General features: G+C 45.7%; 1 protein-coding gene across 4 annotated transcripts in view; it reads left to right on the top strand.

Moving 5' to 3' along the window:
- TRERF1 (transcriptional regulating factor 1) overlaps positions 1-15596 on the top strand; it is a 37940-nt gene extending 22344 nt beyond the window's left edge. For 2 of the 4 annotated variants that reach the window (XM_065885640.1, XM_065885638.1), the window contains 4 exons: positions 928-1041; positions 8326-8529; positions 11217-11464; positions 15272-15596. In XM_065885640.1, the coding sequence (XP_065741712.1) occupies positions 928-1041; positions 8326-8529; positions 11217-11464; positions 15272-15596 (891 nt within the window). The remainder of the gene's footprint in view (positions 1-927; positions 1042-8325; positions 8530-11216; positions 11465-15271) is intronic. The other 2 variants (XM_065885639.1, XM_065885637.1) reach the window with 1 other exon arrangement.
- Positions 15597-19307: the final 3711 nt, after the last annotated feature.

The raw sequence follows: 19307 nt of genomic DNA, 5'->3' as shown, positions 1-19307 counted from the left end.
AAGGCCCCGCACCTGATGGATTCATGTGTCGTGCTCACCAGGCAATGCAGGACTTAAAACAAGGGTTCTCTGGGACTCTATCCTCCCTCCCTGGGTGATTCTAATGTAGAAATTCATGATATCAGGTGGACGTGAAGGGGCCACCTTTGAGGAGACCAGACTTCTGAAGGTACTCTTTTCATTCTCACTATGCAGGTGGCCATGTTCCTGCCCCCAAGGGGACAGCCAGCCTTTTTATCTACCTCCAGAAAACCCACATTACTGAACCCCACTTTGAGCTTAGAGCACTATGAACTAAACAAAGGAATGTTTTTCTCTTTAAAACACATTTATCTTTGCCCCTTTGGGGGAGAAGAGGGCAAGGCTTGTTTTCTGCAAACACTAAGCTCTTGTCGTCATAACTTTTGTCTTATATTCCTGTTCGATTACTAAGGAACATTTTTCATAAATAGATTTTGAATGTCAACAAGTTGGAGAGCCAAATACATTCAAGCATTTGAAAAAGCATTTGCTGCTTTATGGGTTAAAAAAGGGAACGAGCTCTCTATGGACAAATGTGAAAAAAATCTCCAAGCTATCTTGCGAAAAAAAGTCAAGATGCAAAGCAGTACATAGAGTGTGCTACCTTTTGTGAGGCAGAATGGTGGGGAGGAATATATTTTCCTGTTTGTTGGTATATATGTAAAGATATTCTGGAATGACACCCAAGATATGAATAAGAGGGGCCAGCTGTGTTGCAGGGGTATGGGGGGAACAGATGGATGGATGGATGGAGAACGGGTGTGGGGAGGAGACTTTTCACCATGTATATGTTTTTATTCAACTGCATAAACCTAATACCTATTACAAACTTAAACTTGCACAAAAGCTTGCTGCTTTGCACCCTGCCCACTGCTGCAGCTGATCTTGAGGTGCCTTTCCCGGCAGGTGAAGTCCAAGACGGTGGCTCAGTGTGTGGAGTACTACTACACGTGGAAAAAAATCATGAGGCTGGGGAGGAAACACCGGACACGGCTCTCGGAAATCATCGACGATTGTGTGGTGAGTGAAGCTGCCCGGGTGCTGCTGCTTCGGGCCCTGCTCCTGCCCGATGCCCAGGTCCCTAAGTGGCTGGCACTGGTGGGTGACAGGCCAGTTCCCAGGTGAGATTCAGGCCTTGATTTCCTGGGATAATTAGGTGGAGGGAAGGCGGTTTTGGGTTTGACCCGCAGCCCAGTGATCAGTTAAGGAGATGAAGGCTGGCTTGCGTTCCAGGGCAGGTAGGCACCGGGGGAGTTAAACCGTGGTGGTTCCAGCCTTGATGTGGGTGACTTATAAGAGGCACCCCGACATTCTGGGATAGCACTTCCTGATCCTTCCACAGTCACAGATGCTCCTTACCAGAGAACTAACGTGCCTTAGAAAGACCTAAGCGCACTCGGATTTTACACAGCTTCTGTGAAGCATGCCCAAGGAGCAACGTTGACCCCTAGGTGGCGCCAGGAACTCTCAGTTATTGGGGAACTAGTTAGCAGTGTGTAGATTATTCTGATCCTCACATCACCATTTATCCTTGGTACTGATTTCCTTCATTAGCAGACAATCCAAAGTTGTCTGCGTATTAAGATGAAGAACCTACTAAAGACATCACTAGGGACTTCCCTGGTGGCACAGTGGTTAAGAATCCGCCTGCCAGTGCAGGGGACATGGGTTTGAGCCCTGGTCTGGGAAGATCCCATATGCTGCAGAGCAACTACGCCCATGCGCCACAACTACTGAGCCTGCGCTCTAGAGCCCCCGAGCCACAACTGCTGAGCCCACGTGCCACAGCTACTGAAGCCCGCACACTTAGAGCCCATGCTCTGCAACAAGAGAAGCCACTGCAATGAGAAGCCCCCACACTGCAACAAAGAGTAGCCCCTGCTCGCCGCAACTAGAGAAAGCCCGCACAGCAACAAAGACCCAACGCAGCCAAAAATAAATGTTAATTAATTTAAAAAAAAAAAAAGAAAGAAAGAAGTTTTAAAAAAAGACATCACTAGATTGAAATCTTCTCTGAACGCCTTATGTGTGGCTTTGAAAATTACTACCACTTTTGTCCTTGCAGTTAACTCTCTTCTCTGCATCCACAGCCAAAGGGAAATCTTCTCACATGTTGTGGAAAACACGTATGTGTGTGTAAAAATTACGTCTTACAACAGATTACTAAACTCTCGTCTGCAACCATCAGGAAATGTGTTTGGAATTCATAAATATCGTGAATATTTGTAATTATACTTTCATTCCCAATTGTGTCCCCCATGTAAGTGTTACTAGCACATATGTGGGTTAATCTCTTTCACAGACGTTTACATAGTGCTTCATACATTCCAGGCATTGTACTAGGAGGCACTTTACACATATTGACTTATTTACTCCTTATACCAATTCTATGAGGTAGGAAACTGAGGCACAGAGCCTAGGTAACTTAGCCATGGTCAAAAGGCTGGTGAGTGTGTTGTCTGAGCCTGATTCCCTGGTGTAACACTTAAGAGCAAGCAAATGCAAATCCTCTTAGAGAAGTGTAAAAACACTTGGACTCATTAATGCTTCAAAGCCTAAGTTCCTGACTAAGAATTGATCCTAGCTAAGAAATATATACACATATATAAATTTATATTTGGACCCAAATATCAAAAAAAAAAAACAGGCATCTGTAGAACAGAATGGTATTGCCATTCTTTTGATCAGAGATGGCAGTATTCTATATTCAGTGTTTCCTATGATGAGTTTTGTTTGACTGCCTTAAGTAGTGATGTCTTATATCTGAATAGCCTTTTTCTCACCTGTGGCTAACGTTTAAAAAAGCAACGTGGCCTCTTCTGGTTCAATCAACTAAAAACAATTGAGTTCCCACTATGTCTGCAGTGCTGTGGGTGACCTGGGGCTGTAAACTGGCCTCTGCCCCCTGCCCCAGGAGCATATATTATAGGTGGGAAGATGTGGCATACACAAGGAGAAAGTTTACCGTGAACCCCAAGAGTCTTTAAAAGTAGTATGAGATGAGGTCCAGAAAGTCTTAGATATGGCCTTTGGGGACTCTGTCTCATCCAGCTCCACCAGTCCTCAGGCAGAAGGTTGAGGCCCAGCGAGGGGAAGGGGCTTGCCCAAGGTCACACAGAGCATTGCTTTCTGAATGAGCAGAATAGACAGTAAATGAGGAAGCCCAAAGAATACTGGCTTGGGAGACCTAGGACCTGGCCCCTACGCTTACTGACCAGTAAAAGGGGGCCGATGGTTTAGATGATTTGGAAAGTCCCTTCCGATTCTGGAATGTTCTGGGATCTGTCAGAGTCATGTTTTGGAAGAGAGCAAAATCAGAGGATATGGTTTCCCAAATCAAGTTGATGTCTCTTCAACTTGGGTGTTACCAAGTGCCTAGGACAGTGCCTGACACGATATCAGCACTCAGTAAATGTTTGTTGAAAGAATGAGTGAATGTTTTTCCCAGGTAGGAGTCGCTCTGGGTCATGGCAACAATCCCTCTATGAACTCCCTGGGAAGAGAGGGGGTGAACCAGGAGATTCTGAGCGGAGGAGGGCTACTAAGGAAGGTGTGACCACGTTAGGCACAGGCGCCATCTTGGGCCAGCAGTGTCTTGCAGGTGGGTGGAAAGGCCCGAGCCAGCGTGTAGCCTCAGACTGAGGAGGAAAGGTTAAGACGTCACCCCAGGCACCACACCTCCTTGGGCTTATTTGCCAGGAGCCGGTATTAGGCTGGGTGAGGTGCAACCACACCTTGTGACCTGTGAGCTTAATGTGCAGAGATGACTCAGGCCCCCCCAAAAACAAGAAAATCTTGATTCAAGGCCACTGTGGTAGCTCACAACTCCCTTTAGGGCACTGTGAAGACACAGTCAACCTTCTGAGGATAGTTTGCCAAGTGGAGATGAAAAACTGGGACCATGCAAGGACGGGGAAGGTGCAGGAGGCACAGTCCTAGGAGGGGGTCCTGCTCTTGTCCTCTGGGCCTGCCTGGGACACTTGGGTAGCTCTCCTCAATATTTTATTAAAGGGAGTATATTCCCCCCATATGGAGCACAGTCAGGTAGCTCAGGGACTTTTCGAGGGAGACAGCGGGGAAGGAAGGAAGGTGAGGAGTGACTGCTCTTTAGGGGCCAGGAGGTCAGCATAGCACAAGCTCATCCAGCAGGTGACCTGACTTCTGGCCTGAGACCGTCACAGGCCTTTCCACCCTTGCAGGCCGAAGAGGAGGCCAAGGTGGGCTCTGCTGAGGAGGCGAGAGGGAAGTGCTGGCCACAGCTTCCTGTTCCCTGCCCAGGCTCCTGCTTCCACTCAAGGCGAATCTGTGGGTCTGGCTGTGAGCAAAATTCAGCACAGTTCAAGAAACCAGCTGAGGGCTTCCCTGGTGGTGCAGTGGTTGAGAGTCTGCCTGCCGATGCAGGGAACACAGGTCTGTGCCCCGGTCCGGGAAGATCCCACATGCCGCGGAGCGGCTGGGCCCATGAGCCATGGCCGCTGAGCCTGCGCGTCCGGAGCCTCTGCTCCGCAACAGGAGAGGCCACAACAGTGAGAGGCCCGCGTACCGCAAAAAAAAAAAAAAAAAAGAAAGAAAGAAAGAAAAAGAAACCAGCTGAGGCAGTTACCTGACTTTGGAAGACAGCGGTCAGGGCTCCGAGGGCACAGCTCCCCCACGGTCCCAGGCCTGAATTGCCTGCAGTGCGATGCACTGACAAGGGGCCTGGGGAACATCCTCCTTCCCACTGACACAGAGAGGCGGCTGGTTCTCAATGGTTTTGAGAGGTTTAGCTCTGTGTTTGAGCTGAAAACCTAAGCCATGTCCAGATGGACAGATGTGCATCTGTGGACATGTGCAGGCAGGCAAGGAGCTAAGGCTGAGGCTTTAGAATCAGATGGTGCAGGGTTTAAATCTCAATTCAATTTCTTTACCAGCTATGTGTTCTGGGGAAAATTAGTTCTCTGGTCAATTTCTCATTTGTTTAAAAAATAAAAATTTGGGGCTTCCCTGGTGGCGCAGTGGTTAAGAGTCCGCCTGCCGATGCAGGGGACACAGGTTCGTGCCCTGGTCTGGGAAGATCCCACATGCTGCGGAGCAGCTGGGCCCGTGAGCCATGGCCGCTGAGCCTGCACGTCCGGAGCCTGTGCTCCGCAACGGGAGAGGCCACAACAGTGAGAGGCCCACGTACCGCAAAAAAAAATAAAAAATAAAAATTTGTAGGGAATTCCCTGGTGGTCCAGTGGTTAGGACTCCATGCTTTCACTGCTGAGGTTCTGAGGGCCCAGGTTCAATCCCTGGCTGGGGAACTAAGATCCAGCAAGCTGCATGGTGTGGCCTAAATAAATAAAATTTTTTTTAATGAAAAAAAAATATTGTGCAGGATTTTTGTGAAAACTAGCAGTGTGTGTGTACGTGTGTGTGTGTGTGTGTGTGTGTGTGTGTGTGTAGTCCCTGATTCACAGCAGGCCTTCAGTATGTTGTCATCACCATCATCATTCATCAGTGACTGTAACACTCAAATTTGTGTCGTTGAAGAAATTTGGGTTGTTGAGCATTTGTGTTTTAACTTATAAACTTCTCGTAATACAAATGCCATTTGCAGGCCTGAGAAATAAAAATCTCCTCAAGAAACTCTTATTTGGACTCAGGGTTTTGAGCACTTTGTGTAATACATAACCATCTCCCTGCTCTGTACTTGCCCACTTTTCTGCCAATTTTGGAATAATGCCAAATGTTTCCTTTCATGATGCATCACGAAATGGCCAACTTGTTGATACAGAGTGCTACATGTTAGGGTTTTGTCCTCTGTCTGTGCATCTCTCGTCACATTGGTGAGCACTTTCACTTGATGATAAATCATTTTGTGAACATGCGTAGATTGCCGTTTGAAGTAAACCTGTCTACGTTCATGAGACGTATATAATCACAGGACAGTATAATTTGATCTGTAATTTAATGGCTCTATGGAACTTTTAAGAGCTGTCAAACAATAGCATGGTGAGAAAATTGTATAAATTTGTATAACAACTTGAAAATTGTATAACAACTGCTGTGGAATAAGTGCCATTGCCATTGAAAGTTACCATGTAATTTACTGTAAATGGTGAGCTGTAGGCCTCCGTCTGCTTAATATCCTGGTACCTGAGACCACAGAGTTCCAGTTCTGTAAAGGAATGGAGCGAACCCGTGGAGTTAGACGTAACATGATTTTACCTGAAATTCTCTGAGGTTGGAAGGTGGTTGATTCATATGAGAATAAGGCCATTTAAGTGATATCAACCTGTATATTCTATACTAGTAAGAGATCTGTAAGCTTATATTCATAAATCACTCTGTAAAATGTATTAAGCCTACATCTGTATTCGTTGAAGTCTTTCAGCAAATGTAATCATTACTGATTAATCCTAATTTACCCACTGGAAACTGGGACCATTTCTTAAGTATACCCTGTTAATACATGGTCTCAAATATGCATATATACCATATTAAATAAGGATAATACTGAAACAGTGAGGAGTGTGCTAAATGCCCGTATTTACTGGGATTATCTTTCTCTCCCATCCCCAGTCCAAACTGGAGAGAGAAAACTGGTGGTTTCTGGATCCTGGGGTACTGCTACTCTCAGAAATCTTTATTCTTCTTGGAAATTCCGGCTTCCAGGTTCTAAGAATTGTAGGCTTACCCAGAGTTACATTACTCTCTGGGGTAAACCAAACTGCAGACCATGTGCATGTTTTTTTTTGTTTTATGTTCTTTTTGGCTGCGTAGGATCTTCGTTGCTGCGCGGGCTTTCTCTAGTTGCGGCGAGCGGGGGCCACCCCTCGCCATGGTGCACGGGCCCCTCATGGCGGTGGCCTCTCTCGTTGCAGACCACGGGCTCTAGGCGCGCGGGCTTCAGTAGTTGTGGCACACAGACTCTAGTTGTGGCTCGTGGGCTCTAGAGCGCAGGCTCAGTAGTTGTGACGCACGGGCTTTGCCACTCCACAGCATGTGGAATCTTCCCAGACCAGGGATCAAACCCGCGCCCGCTGCATTGGCAGGCAGACTCTTAACCACTGTGCCACCAGGGAAGTCCCCCAGCCCACATGCTTTAAGCAGTGGGTGTGCAGAGAGCCCAGCAGAGACAGATGACCCATCAGGGTGGAAGGCAGCCGGACATCCCTTTTGTTTCTTCATTTGTAAACTAGGAGGACTGTTTACAGTCTATTCAGTGACACAGCAAACACACTTTGTACACCGCGAAGTGCTGTAAAATAGACGCTAAAATGAGGTTGACATAACACGGAATTCCCATCCCTGGTCCTCAGTCCTTCTAGGCCCGGAGGAGCAAGCATCCCTTACACACACACCCTCGCCCCACCTCACCCCCGTGAGGACTGAGATTGCAGAGTAAGGTAGGTAGTTCACTAAAAGGGCCTCCTAGATCCCTGGCCCCCATCCCCACCCAGCCCAGGTACCTCCTCCAGGCTATTCCGTTAGCTGTCTTGTTAACCTTGACGAAGGTCAGGACCTTCTGCTTAATTCTGCACCTTGTTGCTGTTCTGAAGCAGAGGGAGGGGACACAGTCACAAAGAGGATAATTATTCATAGAAATATTTTTCTTATTCTTTTTTATAGAGGGCCCATGATCAGAGACCATGATCAGAGACCAAAATATATATATATAGCACATGATAAATAAAAGGGAATATCCCCTTCCATTTCTGCTCCTTTTCAGAGTCACTGTGGTTCAGTCTCTGATCCTATTTTCTGACAAGAACAGAGAAGAAGTGCATCAGAATGCCATGGGTCATGTGCCTTCCACAGGTCAAATCAATATCTCGGGCATCTTGCAAGGAAGTGTGTTAGAAGACCTTTAAAAACAAATCCTGATAGGTCTTTAGTCTCTGTCCAGAGGGGCTCCACAGTGTCATTACTGCTTGAAAACCCTCCTCACTGCTCTGGGGAGGCAGAGCTGCTGCAAGTGGGGTATCCTGCCTGTGTTTTAGTCAGTGTCAAGGTCTGCGGGTCTCAAACAAGGGGGAGAAACTCTACATACAGAAATCTGTATATTCTCTGCCTTGGGATATGTTTTTATAAGTGATAAGGGAACCCAAAGTGGGCTGGGGGGACTTCCTTGCCCTCAGAATTCCAAGTGTCCAATGACCAACCTTGTAGAAACCGTATCGCTCCCCAGAGGCCCCTGCCAGCCCTTCGTTATGCACAAAGAAGCCGATGCAGCCCCAGCGACCAGCCCCCTCTCTCTTCTCCTAGCCCCTGGGTTCTGTTCATCACTAAACATGCCATTTGGGGATTTTCCCCCTTTTGCTTTTATTGCCGTAACACCAGACGAGTGAAGAAGATGAAGAGGTACAGGAGGAGGAGGAAGACCCAGAAGAAGACAGGAAATCCACGAGAGAAGAGGAGAGTGAATTGCCCAAGTCTCCAGAGCCACCACCAGGCCCGGTCCTGGCTTCCGCAGAGGGGCCGCCCCTGCAAGCCCTGGGCCAGCCCTCAGGCTCCTTCATCTGTGAAATGCCCAACTGTGGAGCTGTAAGTGTCTCTGCACCCTCCAGGGATCTGGGATTCCTGAGAGCCGTACATACAGCTGTGCCCGGCTTTAAGAGATGATGCACTTTGCAAAAGGTGTACTTTCAGCAGTGAAAGTTTGGCAGAGGGAAGTCCATGTGGCCATGCTTTTCTTTCTTTCATCCATTTACTTATTCATTCAGCCCATAGATATTTCTGGAGTGCGTGTTCTCTGTTAAGCACTGTGCACGTGCTTGGAGGACACAGGTCCGTCCCTGCCCTCAGGGAGCATGTGATTCAGGCTCTGCAATGGACCTTGGTCTCCAGAACTAACACTCCTCGTTACTTGGTGGCCCCCACTCCTCCTGGGCTGTGTCATACAGGTCATGTCCTGGAGACATGCATTTAAATGCAGTGGGAGAGTCCACAGAGAAGGAGTGTCTTTTTATGGCATACTTACAAAGATTTAGCTAAAGTTTATCTTTGTACTTTTGGGGGGAAGCAAACAAGATTTACTAAGCAAATTATTCATGTAAACAGGCTAAAAAGGTGTCTGTGTAATTACCTAACCTAGTACTTTTCAAGTACATTAGAAGGATCATTTAGCTAAAATAAAACCAGTTCACCATTTGATCACTAAAGGATGGCCTTACAGAATCTGTACTGGCCTGATCTAAGGCTCCCTGTGTATTTTAATGGATATGTTTTTTTAATTGTTAACTTTGGACTCTCAGTCCCCCGGGTACCCCACTCATCTGAATTGTTGAGCTTTTCCCAAATCAAGTTTCTAAAAGCTGGGCACACTTGTGCAGGCAAGCTCTAGAGGTATTATGCAAAAACTTAGAATGTTGCTCCTTTCATATGAAGCCCTGTTTTCCCCAAGTTAGTGCTTATCCTTGCTTGTGTGTTACACAGGATAATACTGTTTTCCAGAGTGCATTGAATGCCGCTTATTGAGTCTGTCACTTAGATGAAGAAAGCAACAGTCTTTAAAATAGTTAGATCCTAAAGCAGAAATTCACTTGATTTACATTTAAGAAAAAATGAAAAACTCCTTTTAAATGATACATACATTTTGCGTTAGCTCTGAAGAGAACCTAAGAAATTGCTAGCTTGTTTCTATCTTTGATGTTTAATGAGCTGGACGCTTCACTCCATCATTGCCATATTGTATACAGCACTTCCTTTAGGGGATGATTAAGATGTGACTTTTTATTTATGTTTTACACATCTTTATTGGAGTAGAATTGCTTTACAATGATGTGCTAGTTTCTGCTTTATAACGAAGTGAATCAGCTATATGTATACATATATCCCCATATCTCCTCCCTCTTGCGTCTCCCTCCCACCCTCCCTATCCCACCCCTCTAGGTGGTCACAAAGCACCGAGCTGATCTCCCTGTGTTATGTGGCTGCTTCCCACTAGCTATGAGATGTGACTTTACATGACAGTGTCCTTGGTGAATTTGTTTAGAAATTGGATGTTTCCTCAATTCATAGTTTGGGTGTACAGTAAATTCTTTCCTGAGTGGGAAATCATCTTTTACTTTACCCAATCAAAAATGCTCAGCAAGGTGAATATTTTTTCGTGACTTTAAAAAACAGCAGGGAAAAACCATGTTAGTTTAATTCGGTGCCTAACCATGGAGGTTTTGGTTGCTAAATCAGCACAAGATTTTTTTTTTCCCTGCAAGACTATAAACAGAACTCATGAACTTAACACAGAGTGACCATCTGTGTCTGGACAGTTCAGTGGGTACTCCCACTAGCTGATGCATTTAGCAATCTGGAAGTCAGAGCTCTTGGAATTCAGGGGTGTGGATTACATCCCTTTACAGCAGTGGATCTCTGCCGGGAATGATTTTGTTCCCCATGAACATTTGGCAATGTCCGGAGACATTTTTATCACATCTAGGCAGGTGCTCCTGGCATCTGGTGGGTAGAGAGGCCAGGGTTGCTGCTGAAGACCCTGTGATGCTCAGGACAGCCCCACAGCAAGGAATCATCCAGTCCCAAATGTCAGTAATACTGAGGTTGGGAAACGGTGCATTATGGCAGCCTTCAAAAGACCAGGTTGTTCCCCTTTTTTTCATCCTGCAGTACAATGTCGGGGTCGGAAACGTTACTTCAACACTGGGCTACTGATTGGGGCTTAGAAATAACATATAGAATATATCAGAGCAACTTGTCAGTGTCTTCCAAGCTGTGTCTCTTGGGGTTCGAGGGCTTCCTAGGGGGGAGATAGAGCTGAGCAAATAGATTCAATTTTGGGGGGCTGTCTATTTCAGCCAGAGTACCTCTGCTTTGAGCTTTTGAATAAGACCTGATTTTTTTAAGTATAGAAAGGAAAGGAAAGGAAAAAAGAAAGAAAAGAAAAAAGGGATGGAAGGTAGCTTCTGGCTGTTAAAAAGTTTGAAAGCTGGTCCAAACCCTCTCATTTTACAGATGGAAAAAATAAGGTGTTCAGAGGGGAAATGGCCCAATGGCCTCCCTGTGAGATGGAGGCACTGGATTGAGCCCTAGTCTTTGGTTATAACAGTGATGGGTTTTTTACTGGCACAGCACTTGTGGTTGTGGTATTTGTTCTCTACTTTCTGTGGCATTTGCCCAGAGTTTGCTTCTGTAAAACCCCTATGCCTTGTCATTAGACACTGTTTCGAGTATCACATGTTCTACCAATGAGTAACTAATAACCCTAATTTCCTTTTCAGGACTGTAGATGTCATGTCACTCCCTTTCTTCCCCAGGTGTTCAGCTCCCGACAGGCACTGAATGGCCATGCCCGCATCCACGGTGGCACCAACCAGGTGACCAAAGCTCGGGGTGCTCTTCCCTCTGGAAAGCAGAAGCCTGGCAGTGCCCAGAGCGGGTACTGCTCAGTGAAGAGCTCACCATCTCACAGCACCACCAGCGGCGAGACAGACCCCACCACCATCTTCCCCTGCAAGGAGTGTGGCAAGTGGGTAGAATTGGGCCAGGGACTGAATCTAATTGTGTGATGAATAATGCCTCTGTAGGGGTTGGGCCAAAGTGGTCTGAGGTGTCTCCAGGTAGAAAAAGAACCCAGACTCTCCAGTTTTTCCTTATTTCATCCTTGGGGTCTACGTGGTGCCTCATGGTGAGTGGACCTTGTCTCTGACTCAGAATACGGTCATTCTGATGTCCTAAAGCCTAATAAGGATGGACATCATCAGAGAGCAAATCTCTAGTGACAAAACTTCACTCTTTTCCAGAAATGATGGATGGAACTCTGATTCCCACCTCTTCCCTTCACGCCCAAACCATATTCACTAGTACTGACTGCTCTCTTTGCATCCCTGCCGAGTGATTTGAGAAAGGCTGTAAAACATCTAATCAGGAACTCTCTGTGGCAGAGATGGCTTTCCTACCAATACTGCTCATTCCTGCACCCAGGGCAGACATCACTAATCAATTGCTATTCTTTTTGCTACCACATTAAGATAAGACTCAAATCCTTTCAAATCCTTTAAATCCTAATGCTTCAAGCTGGCACAACCAATTGATCAGAGTTGACTCATGAGGTAAAGTCTGTTTGTCATCTCTGCCGTTTTAAGTGTAATTTAAAACAATGAAAAGGGGAAACTGAGAGTAGGTGGTAATAACAGCATTAAATAACGTTTACTAAGCACTTAATTTTGTTACATACTTCATGTAGATGAGATCATTTAATCCCCACACAGAAACTCCATGTGGCGCAGATACTGTTTTATCCTTGTTTTTACAAATAAGGACTGAACATTAGGTAAATTTACTTGCCCCAGGTCATACCCCCAGTAAAAGCAGAACTGAGATTTGAACCCCTATGTGTTCAAGTACAGAGCCTGGGCTTCTGACCACTGTTCCAGCCTAGTGGTTTGCTTTGTTTGCTTATTTATTTATCACTGATGATGAGATGCACACAGTTCCCTCCCACAGCATCTAGTATAGAATTCCAGTTTACCTCTCGGTGAGTCTGCCTCCAGGAAGGGTTGTCATAAGTGACTTCTTTTAGGAGCCTTGCCGAGTTTCTCTTCCTGTAACCTCCAGTGTCTCAAATGTGCAGTGTTACCTGGAGAGATGCCCACGAGGTAGCTGCTGAAACTCTACCAAGGGAACATCCCTAGTTGTATGAATGAGGCCAACTGGGACCTCTGTTTATAATATTCATCCTCATGGAATATTTCAGGTGTATTTCAGGCATCTTAATAATTCTGTTATTTATCAGTTACTCAGTATTTGCCTGGCACTGTTTTAAAGGATGTTTACGTGTATTGATTAATTTAATCTTAAGCCCGATGAGGTAGGTGCTCTTAGCCGTAGGTCAGTGGCACCTGCCAAAGTGAGTTGGAACTAGCAACTCTCTTCCTGCAGAGATGGGGAGATAGACTTAGGCGTGGGTCCCCTCCTCTGGGCCCCAGTGTCCTTCAGAGCCAGGACATGATATCATCTTCATGTCAGCAAGGAATAAATGAGCCCCTGGATTGATCATCGGGCTTACTTACTTGAAATAGGGAAACCTCCTCAGTAGGACTCCCCTCTACTTGCCCTGGGGTGGGAGAGGCAGGGAAGGAGGGTCTCAACCAGTTTCTTCCCAGAGGAACCAGCATCTTTCCTCCACTCACTCCCCTCCAACAGGCGACAACTCCTTATTCCACTAGGTGGCGATAAAGGACATTTTAACAACCAGAAATAAGTATTTCGAGCTCTGGTTGTCTTTCAGTGACGTCCATTAAATATTTTTCTTGTCTTGTTTTTATGTTGCTTGGGACCTTTTTCTACCATAACTCCAGTTAAGATTTTTATGGCAGAAATATTTTGTATGGTTTTCCAGATGAGGAGTAACATCAGGCACGTGTTTGCAGAATCCTTTTTTTAGCTGGTGAAATTATGTTCATTACGTTAGACAGTTTCCAATATGTCCAGTGGTGATTCATCAACTCTGTTCTAAGACAGGGGTCTTAGAAATCAGGGGTTTTTTTTTCCCCTTTATGAGCTCAGGAATAAATATTTATGCCACCCTCCCTCTCTAAAAACAGGCCGTCTCACATCTGGACAAACTTGCTCTGAAAAAGGTCCAGATAGAAATATTTTAGGCTGGGTTTCCCTGGCAGCACAGTGGTTAAGAATCTGCCTGCCAATGCAGGGGACACAGATTCGTTCCCTGGTCTGGGAAGATCCCACATGCCGCAGAGCAACTAAGTCCGTGCGCCACAACTACTGAGCCTGCACTCTAGAGCCCGCCAGCCACAACAAGAGAAGCCATTGCAATGAGAAGCCTGCTCACCGCATCGAAGAGTAGAACCCGCTCGCCACAACTAGAGAAAGCCCACGTGCAGCAACGAAGGCCCAACGCAGCCAAAACAACAACAACAACAACAAAAAAAACACATAATTCTCAACTTTAAAAAAAAGAAATATTTTAGGCTTTGCAGGTCATTCTGTCTCTGTCACAACTACTCAGATGTGCCATGTTAGTGCAAAAGCATCCATGGATGATACATAAACAAATAAACGTGGCTGCGTTCTGGTAAAACTTTATTTACAAAAGCAGGCAGTGGGGGCTTCCCTGGTGGCGCAGTGGTTGAGAGTCCGCCTGCCGATGCAGGGGACACGGGTTCGTGCCCCGGTGCGGGAAGATCCCACATGCCACGGAGCGGTTGGGCCCGTGAGCCATGGCCGTTGAGCCTGCGCGTCCGGAGCCTGTACTTCGCAACGGGAGAGGCCACAACAGTGAGAGGCCCGCGTACCGCAAAAAAAAAAAAAAGCAGGCAGTGGGCAGGATTTGGCCCAGTGACCATAGTTGGCAGACCCCTTTTCCCAGGATTTCTCAGCCTTGGCACTGATATTTTGGGTCTGATGATTCCTTATTTGGGGAAGAGGGTCTGCCCTCTGTATTGTAGGGTATTCAGCAACATCCCTGGCATCTACCCACCCGATGCCAGAAGTACCACGACCACCACCCAGCTGCGACCATCAAAAATGTCTCCAGACGTTGCCAGATATTCCCTGTGGAGGCAGAATCCCCCCTAGCTGAGAACCACTATTTCATTCTAAAGCAAGCAGGAGGGAACTATGATATATGATGGCCAAAACGAGACGGGATCTTGGGCGAAGAGGAATGGTCAGTACAGCTCAGAAGTCCAGTACAACGAAGACAGAAGAGGGGCTGTTGGATTTGGCCACACGGTCACTAGCGAACTCAAGCACTTGGACTGAAGTGGAGGAGATGACAGTCCAGTTGGAGAGTGTGGAGGAAAGAGGCGCTGTACATGTGTGCAGGCAGACCCTCTAGAATTTTGACGGGAATGACGGGGACAGGAGGCCAGAGGCAAAGGATGGGTTGTTTTATGTTGGGAACCAACAGAGCTTGGCAGCATGATTTGGGGATTCTCAGGTTGGTCGAGAAGGCTTGGTCAGTGTTGGAGAGAGACACGGGGAAGATAAGGAGGAAAGAAATGCTTGTGCCCCAGGCCATAGATGGACAGGAAAGCTTTGAGGATTCATCCTCCGCTGTCACAGAGAGAAAGCCCAACACACCGTAAATGTGTTCCTGTCCCCATCCCCTTTCCTTGGAACGCTTGGAGAGAAGAGAGGTCACAGGTCACCAGGGGAGGAGGTCTTGGGAGCTAAGGAGATGGGAACTCTGTCAGAGCCACCCCAAACCAGACAGCAGACCATGCACCTGCTGTTGCCTGTAGGATCCCTTGGATTTCCAAGAACTCAGATCTTCTGAATTTTACATGCTTCTTTTTCTTCATTTTTATAGAGTCTTCTTCAAGATCAAAAGCCGAAATGCACACATGAAAACTCACAGGCAGCAGGAGGAACAGCAGAGGCAGAAAGCCCAGAAGGCGGCTTTTGCGGCCGAAATGGCAGCCACGATTGAGAGGACTACGGGGCCGGTGGGGCCGCCGGGGCTGCTGCCCCTGGACCAGCTGAGTCTGATCAAACCCATCAAGGATGTGGACATCCTCGACGACGACGTCGTCCAGCAGTTAGGAGGCGTCATGGAAGAGGCCGAGGTCGTGGACACCGGTCTCCTCTTGGATGATCAAGATTCAGTTTTGCTTCAGGGTGACACGGAACTCTAAAGCCCTGTGTGTCGCTTGGAGACGGCGAAAACCCACGGTCTCCATCCTCATTCATCAGGAAAGCTGAACTGCCTGCTTGTTTTGTAACCATTTTAAACTACCTGTTTAAAAAGTGGTCGTTTTTTTCAGGTTTAGAAAAAAATCGGGGTTTTTTCCTTTTATTTAAAAACAATTGTTTTGTGGGAGGTTGGGGGGGGAATAAATAATTGGCACAATCCTACTTTAAGATGTGTTTCATCTGGGCTACATTCCCATGAATTCATTCCTGGTTGGGAATGAACCTGACGTTCATGTTCTTTTGCTTTCAGATGCCAACCATCCTGGTAACCTTTTATCCCAAAGCTTGCGTGAGTGAGTGAGTGAGAGTCTCTGTGTGTGTGTGTGTGTGTGTGTGTGTGTGTGTGTGTGTGTAAAGCAGGCTTCTTTCTTTGTGCTGGGGTCGTGGGCCATCCTTTCCCACCAAGAGTCATTTTTATGCTGACCTCATTCCGCAGTTTGCAGTGAACTTGGCGTCTTTGCCAGGAGACCATACTAGGAAGTAGCTTTCCAGTGAGCAAAGGCCGCCCTGTGTTCCACAGCTTTCTTCTAGCACACACGTCATTTGAAGAGTTGACCAAACGTGAAAGTCATTTTTCTCCCTGCCCTGCCTGTCACTCGGCCTGTTTCTGAAAACTGAGTGCTGTGTCATTTCAGGCTTTTCCTCCCTGGCCGTGATTTACTAAGAAGGTGATTCCTGGAGCAAGTGCGTCCTCTTCCCAGTTCCGTGAAGACCGGTTGACTCCAATTCATGGGTTAGCAGGATCCCTTGGATTTCCAAGAACTCAGATCTTCCAAATTTCACATGCTTCTTTTCCAGTTGGCCTGAGCCGACTAGAAATCCGTCTGGAGGAAAATCACCCCAACTATTAAGTTGCCAGGGCTGTTTTCAGGGAGGATGGTGGAAGAGCACAGATTAAAGTCCCTGGAATGCCAAGAGGCCCAAAAACTAGCTCAGAAGAGCTGATTCTTTTTTGCCACACTGTTAATGGTCAGTGGAGTTCTGAAATTACGCTGTGCCACTTGGAAGTACCGTGAAACCTCATTCACTAGGATTCTGCTGTCATTCGCCTGTGCTGGACCGAAGTTTACCTTGACGCTAACTCTGAGGAAAAGGGTTGTCTAACAAATCTGATGGCAAATACAAGGGAAATAGCATTAAAGGCCAACAAAAATGGTTTCAGATACCACTTCAGCTACAGTGTTTACATTCAAACAATGAATGAATTCATTAAAGTCATTTACCAAAGCCCTTCTAGAATTCTCCAAGCTACATACCCCTGCTCTGTCTCCTCCTGTCCCTGCCGGCAGGGTTGCTGTTTGTACTTGAAGGTAATAAACCTGTAATCCTTCAAAAATGGCATCGAGCTCAGGCTTTTGAGCTGAGTCAGACTCCTCCATGGCCTCCATCAGGGCAAATGAGTGCGCGCGCCTTCAGGCTGGGATGCAGCCCCGGCACAGAGCTGACGCTTCTGACGCCCCAGCTCCTGCAGGTGTGGCAGTCCTACCAGGGCACTTTGCTGGCACTGTAATAGTTTGATGTTAAAGAGGATGTCAGCGGAAGCATGAGGATAGGACTGGAGCATCTTTAAGTTGTCTCAGCAAAAGCTTCTAGCACACACTGAAGACCCACAGCAGCCCCACGCAGGCAGTGTCCTCTGAATCTCAGGAAAGCCATGGACAGAAGATCAATACAAAGGTTCTTTTCATTGCCACCATTCGGTTTTCAGAAAAAGAGGTCTTGAAGATTTCCTTTATCTTTTTTTAGGGGGAAAAAAAAGTCTTTCATTTGCTGCCATTTCTGACAAATTATTCTATGTTCTGAGTTCAGAACTGCCTGGGGAGGGCATCAGCTTTGTGGCAGAGCTATTCCAGAACCATTCCAACTGTAATATCGGCTGATCCCATCTGTCCCAGTGACTACTTCCCTCCACTTGTGGGTGTCTGAGAGGGATTCTGGAATGGTTCTGCTCTTGGGTCTATGAAAGCTTATCTAGCAAAGGAGAAAACACCCGGAAAAATGTTTATAAAGCAAATGTACTCATTCTGTTTGGAGACTTGCCCGGCTGTTCCAGTTTAAAACATTAAAATAAACTGAGTTGCCAAGGCAAAAATATAATGCACAATTTAATTTTGATTTTCCATGCAGTATAGCATTTGCATTTTTGACTTGAAATAACCAAAGAACTCCTCCTTGATGAGACAGTTCACTTTCCTGAATTAGTATTTTTCTTCACAATATCAACTTAAAGAATTGAATTCATAGTAAAATATTGCACTTATTTTTTTCCTGAAGTGATTCTGCCTGCATGTATGTGTTGTGTTTTAGCTCCTCAGCGCCCCATCTCTCCCCACCCTAAAGAAATTTTCTTCCCAATGGTTTGTCTTCAACACAGTTACTGTTTACTATCAGATAGTTTTTCATTAGTGAATTTAGACCTCTTTGAGAAAGCTTGTATATAAAAAGTTAAAAGATATATTTTATGGAAAAACCCATCTTATTTTCAAATATATTTAACTGCTGTTCTATTTTATTAGAGGAAGGTTGTAAATATTTTCTAGGAGTTCTATTGTAAAGAAAAGTATTTTTGAAAAAAATTAATGTAATAAAAAGGAAAACATTTTTAAATAGTGGTTGTGATTGCTTCCTGTTCTGGCTTCATTGTGTTCTATTCGTAGGAAATGACTTGCATGCCTTCCCATTTTAGGATGTAATTTATTCTGGTTTGCACTATTTTAAGTTGACATCATAATATCTAATGTGCTTCACTGTATTTTCCCCAGAATGCAGGTCCCTTGGTCCATAGCAAAAGCACTATGTATAGCATATTCATACTTTTTTCTTTTGTAACGTGTGTATTTTTAATAAGGATTTTATGTAACATTTTGGCAAAAAGAGGACAGTATTTTCTAGTGAATTTTATAATACATTTTGCTAAAAGTGTTTCTTCCTAGGTCAGTTTTTGTTAAGGCGAACCAAAAGTCTTATTTTCCCAGGGGTTTAAAAATAAGTTTGAAGCTTGAAAGCAAAGTTATATTTAAACATCATATGTAACAAATAAATAAAGATGCTTTATAGACTTGTCCTCAAAAGGTTCATTCCTTAAAAACAAAAACAACTGGGGCATTCTAGACTGGTTTTCCCCGAGCGATGAGCATTTTATTTTAATTGCCACAATACTTTTTTTTCAGAAGCAAGCCAGGAGAATTTTACTTAAAAGGTTCCGGTCATTAACCTCCTCAGAAATTTATTACAGTTCTTACAGATAGGCATTCGTCAAACAGAGATGTAACCAAGTAGACACTGTCATATTTATTTGTGAAAACCTGATTCAATATTGCATTAGCTGCTCTGAAAATAAAATGTTATCTTTTTGAGTTTCATTTGGCTTAAACATTCCTTCTTTCTAGCTGCTGAAATGACTTCTCAGTGCTAATTTACCATTAGTTTGTTTCTGGAGACAGGTTTAGAGGGCTGCTGATTAGATTTTTTATATATTTATTTATTTATTTTTGGCTGCATTGGGTCTTCATTGCTGTGCGCGGGCTTTCTCTAGTTGTGGCGAGGAGGGGGCTACTCTTCGTTGCGTTGCACGGGCTTCTCATTGCGGCGGCTTCTCTTGTTGCAGAGCACAGGCTCTAGGTGCACGGGCTTCAGTAGTTGTGGCACGAGGG

This window comes from Phocoena phocoena, chromosome 10 (genome assembly GCF_963924675.1).
Source record: "Phocoena phocoena chromosome 10, mPhoPho1.1, whole genome shotgun sequence".
In the NCBI taxonomy this organism is placed as follows: domain Eukaryota; kingdom Metazoa; phylum Chordata; class Mammalia; order Artiodactyla; family Phocoenidae; genus Phocoena; species Phocoena phocoena.
The sequence above is the reverse complement of the archived record's forward strand: the minus strand, read 5'-3'. Positions and strand labels throughout refer to the sequence as shown.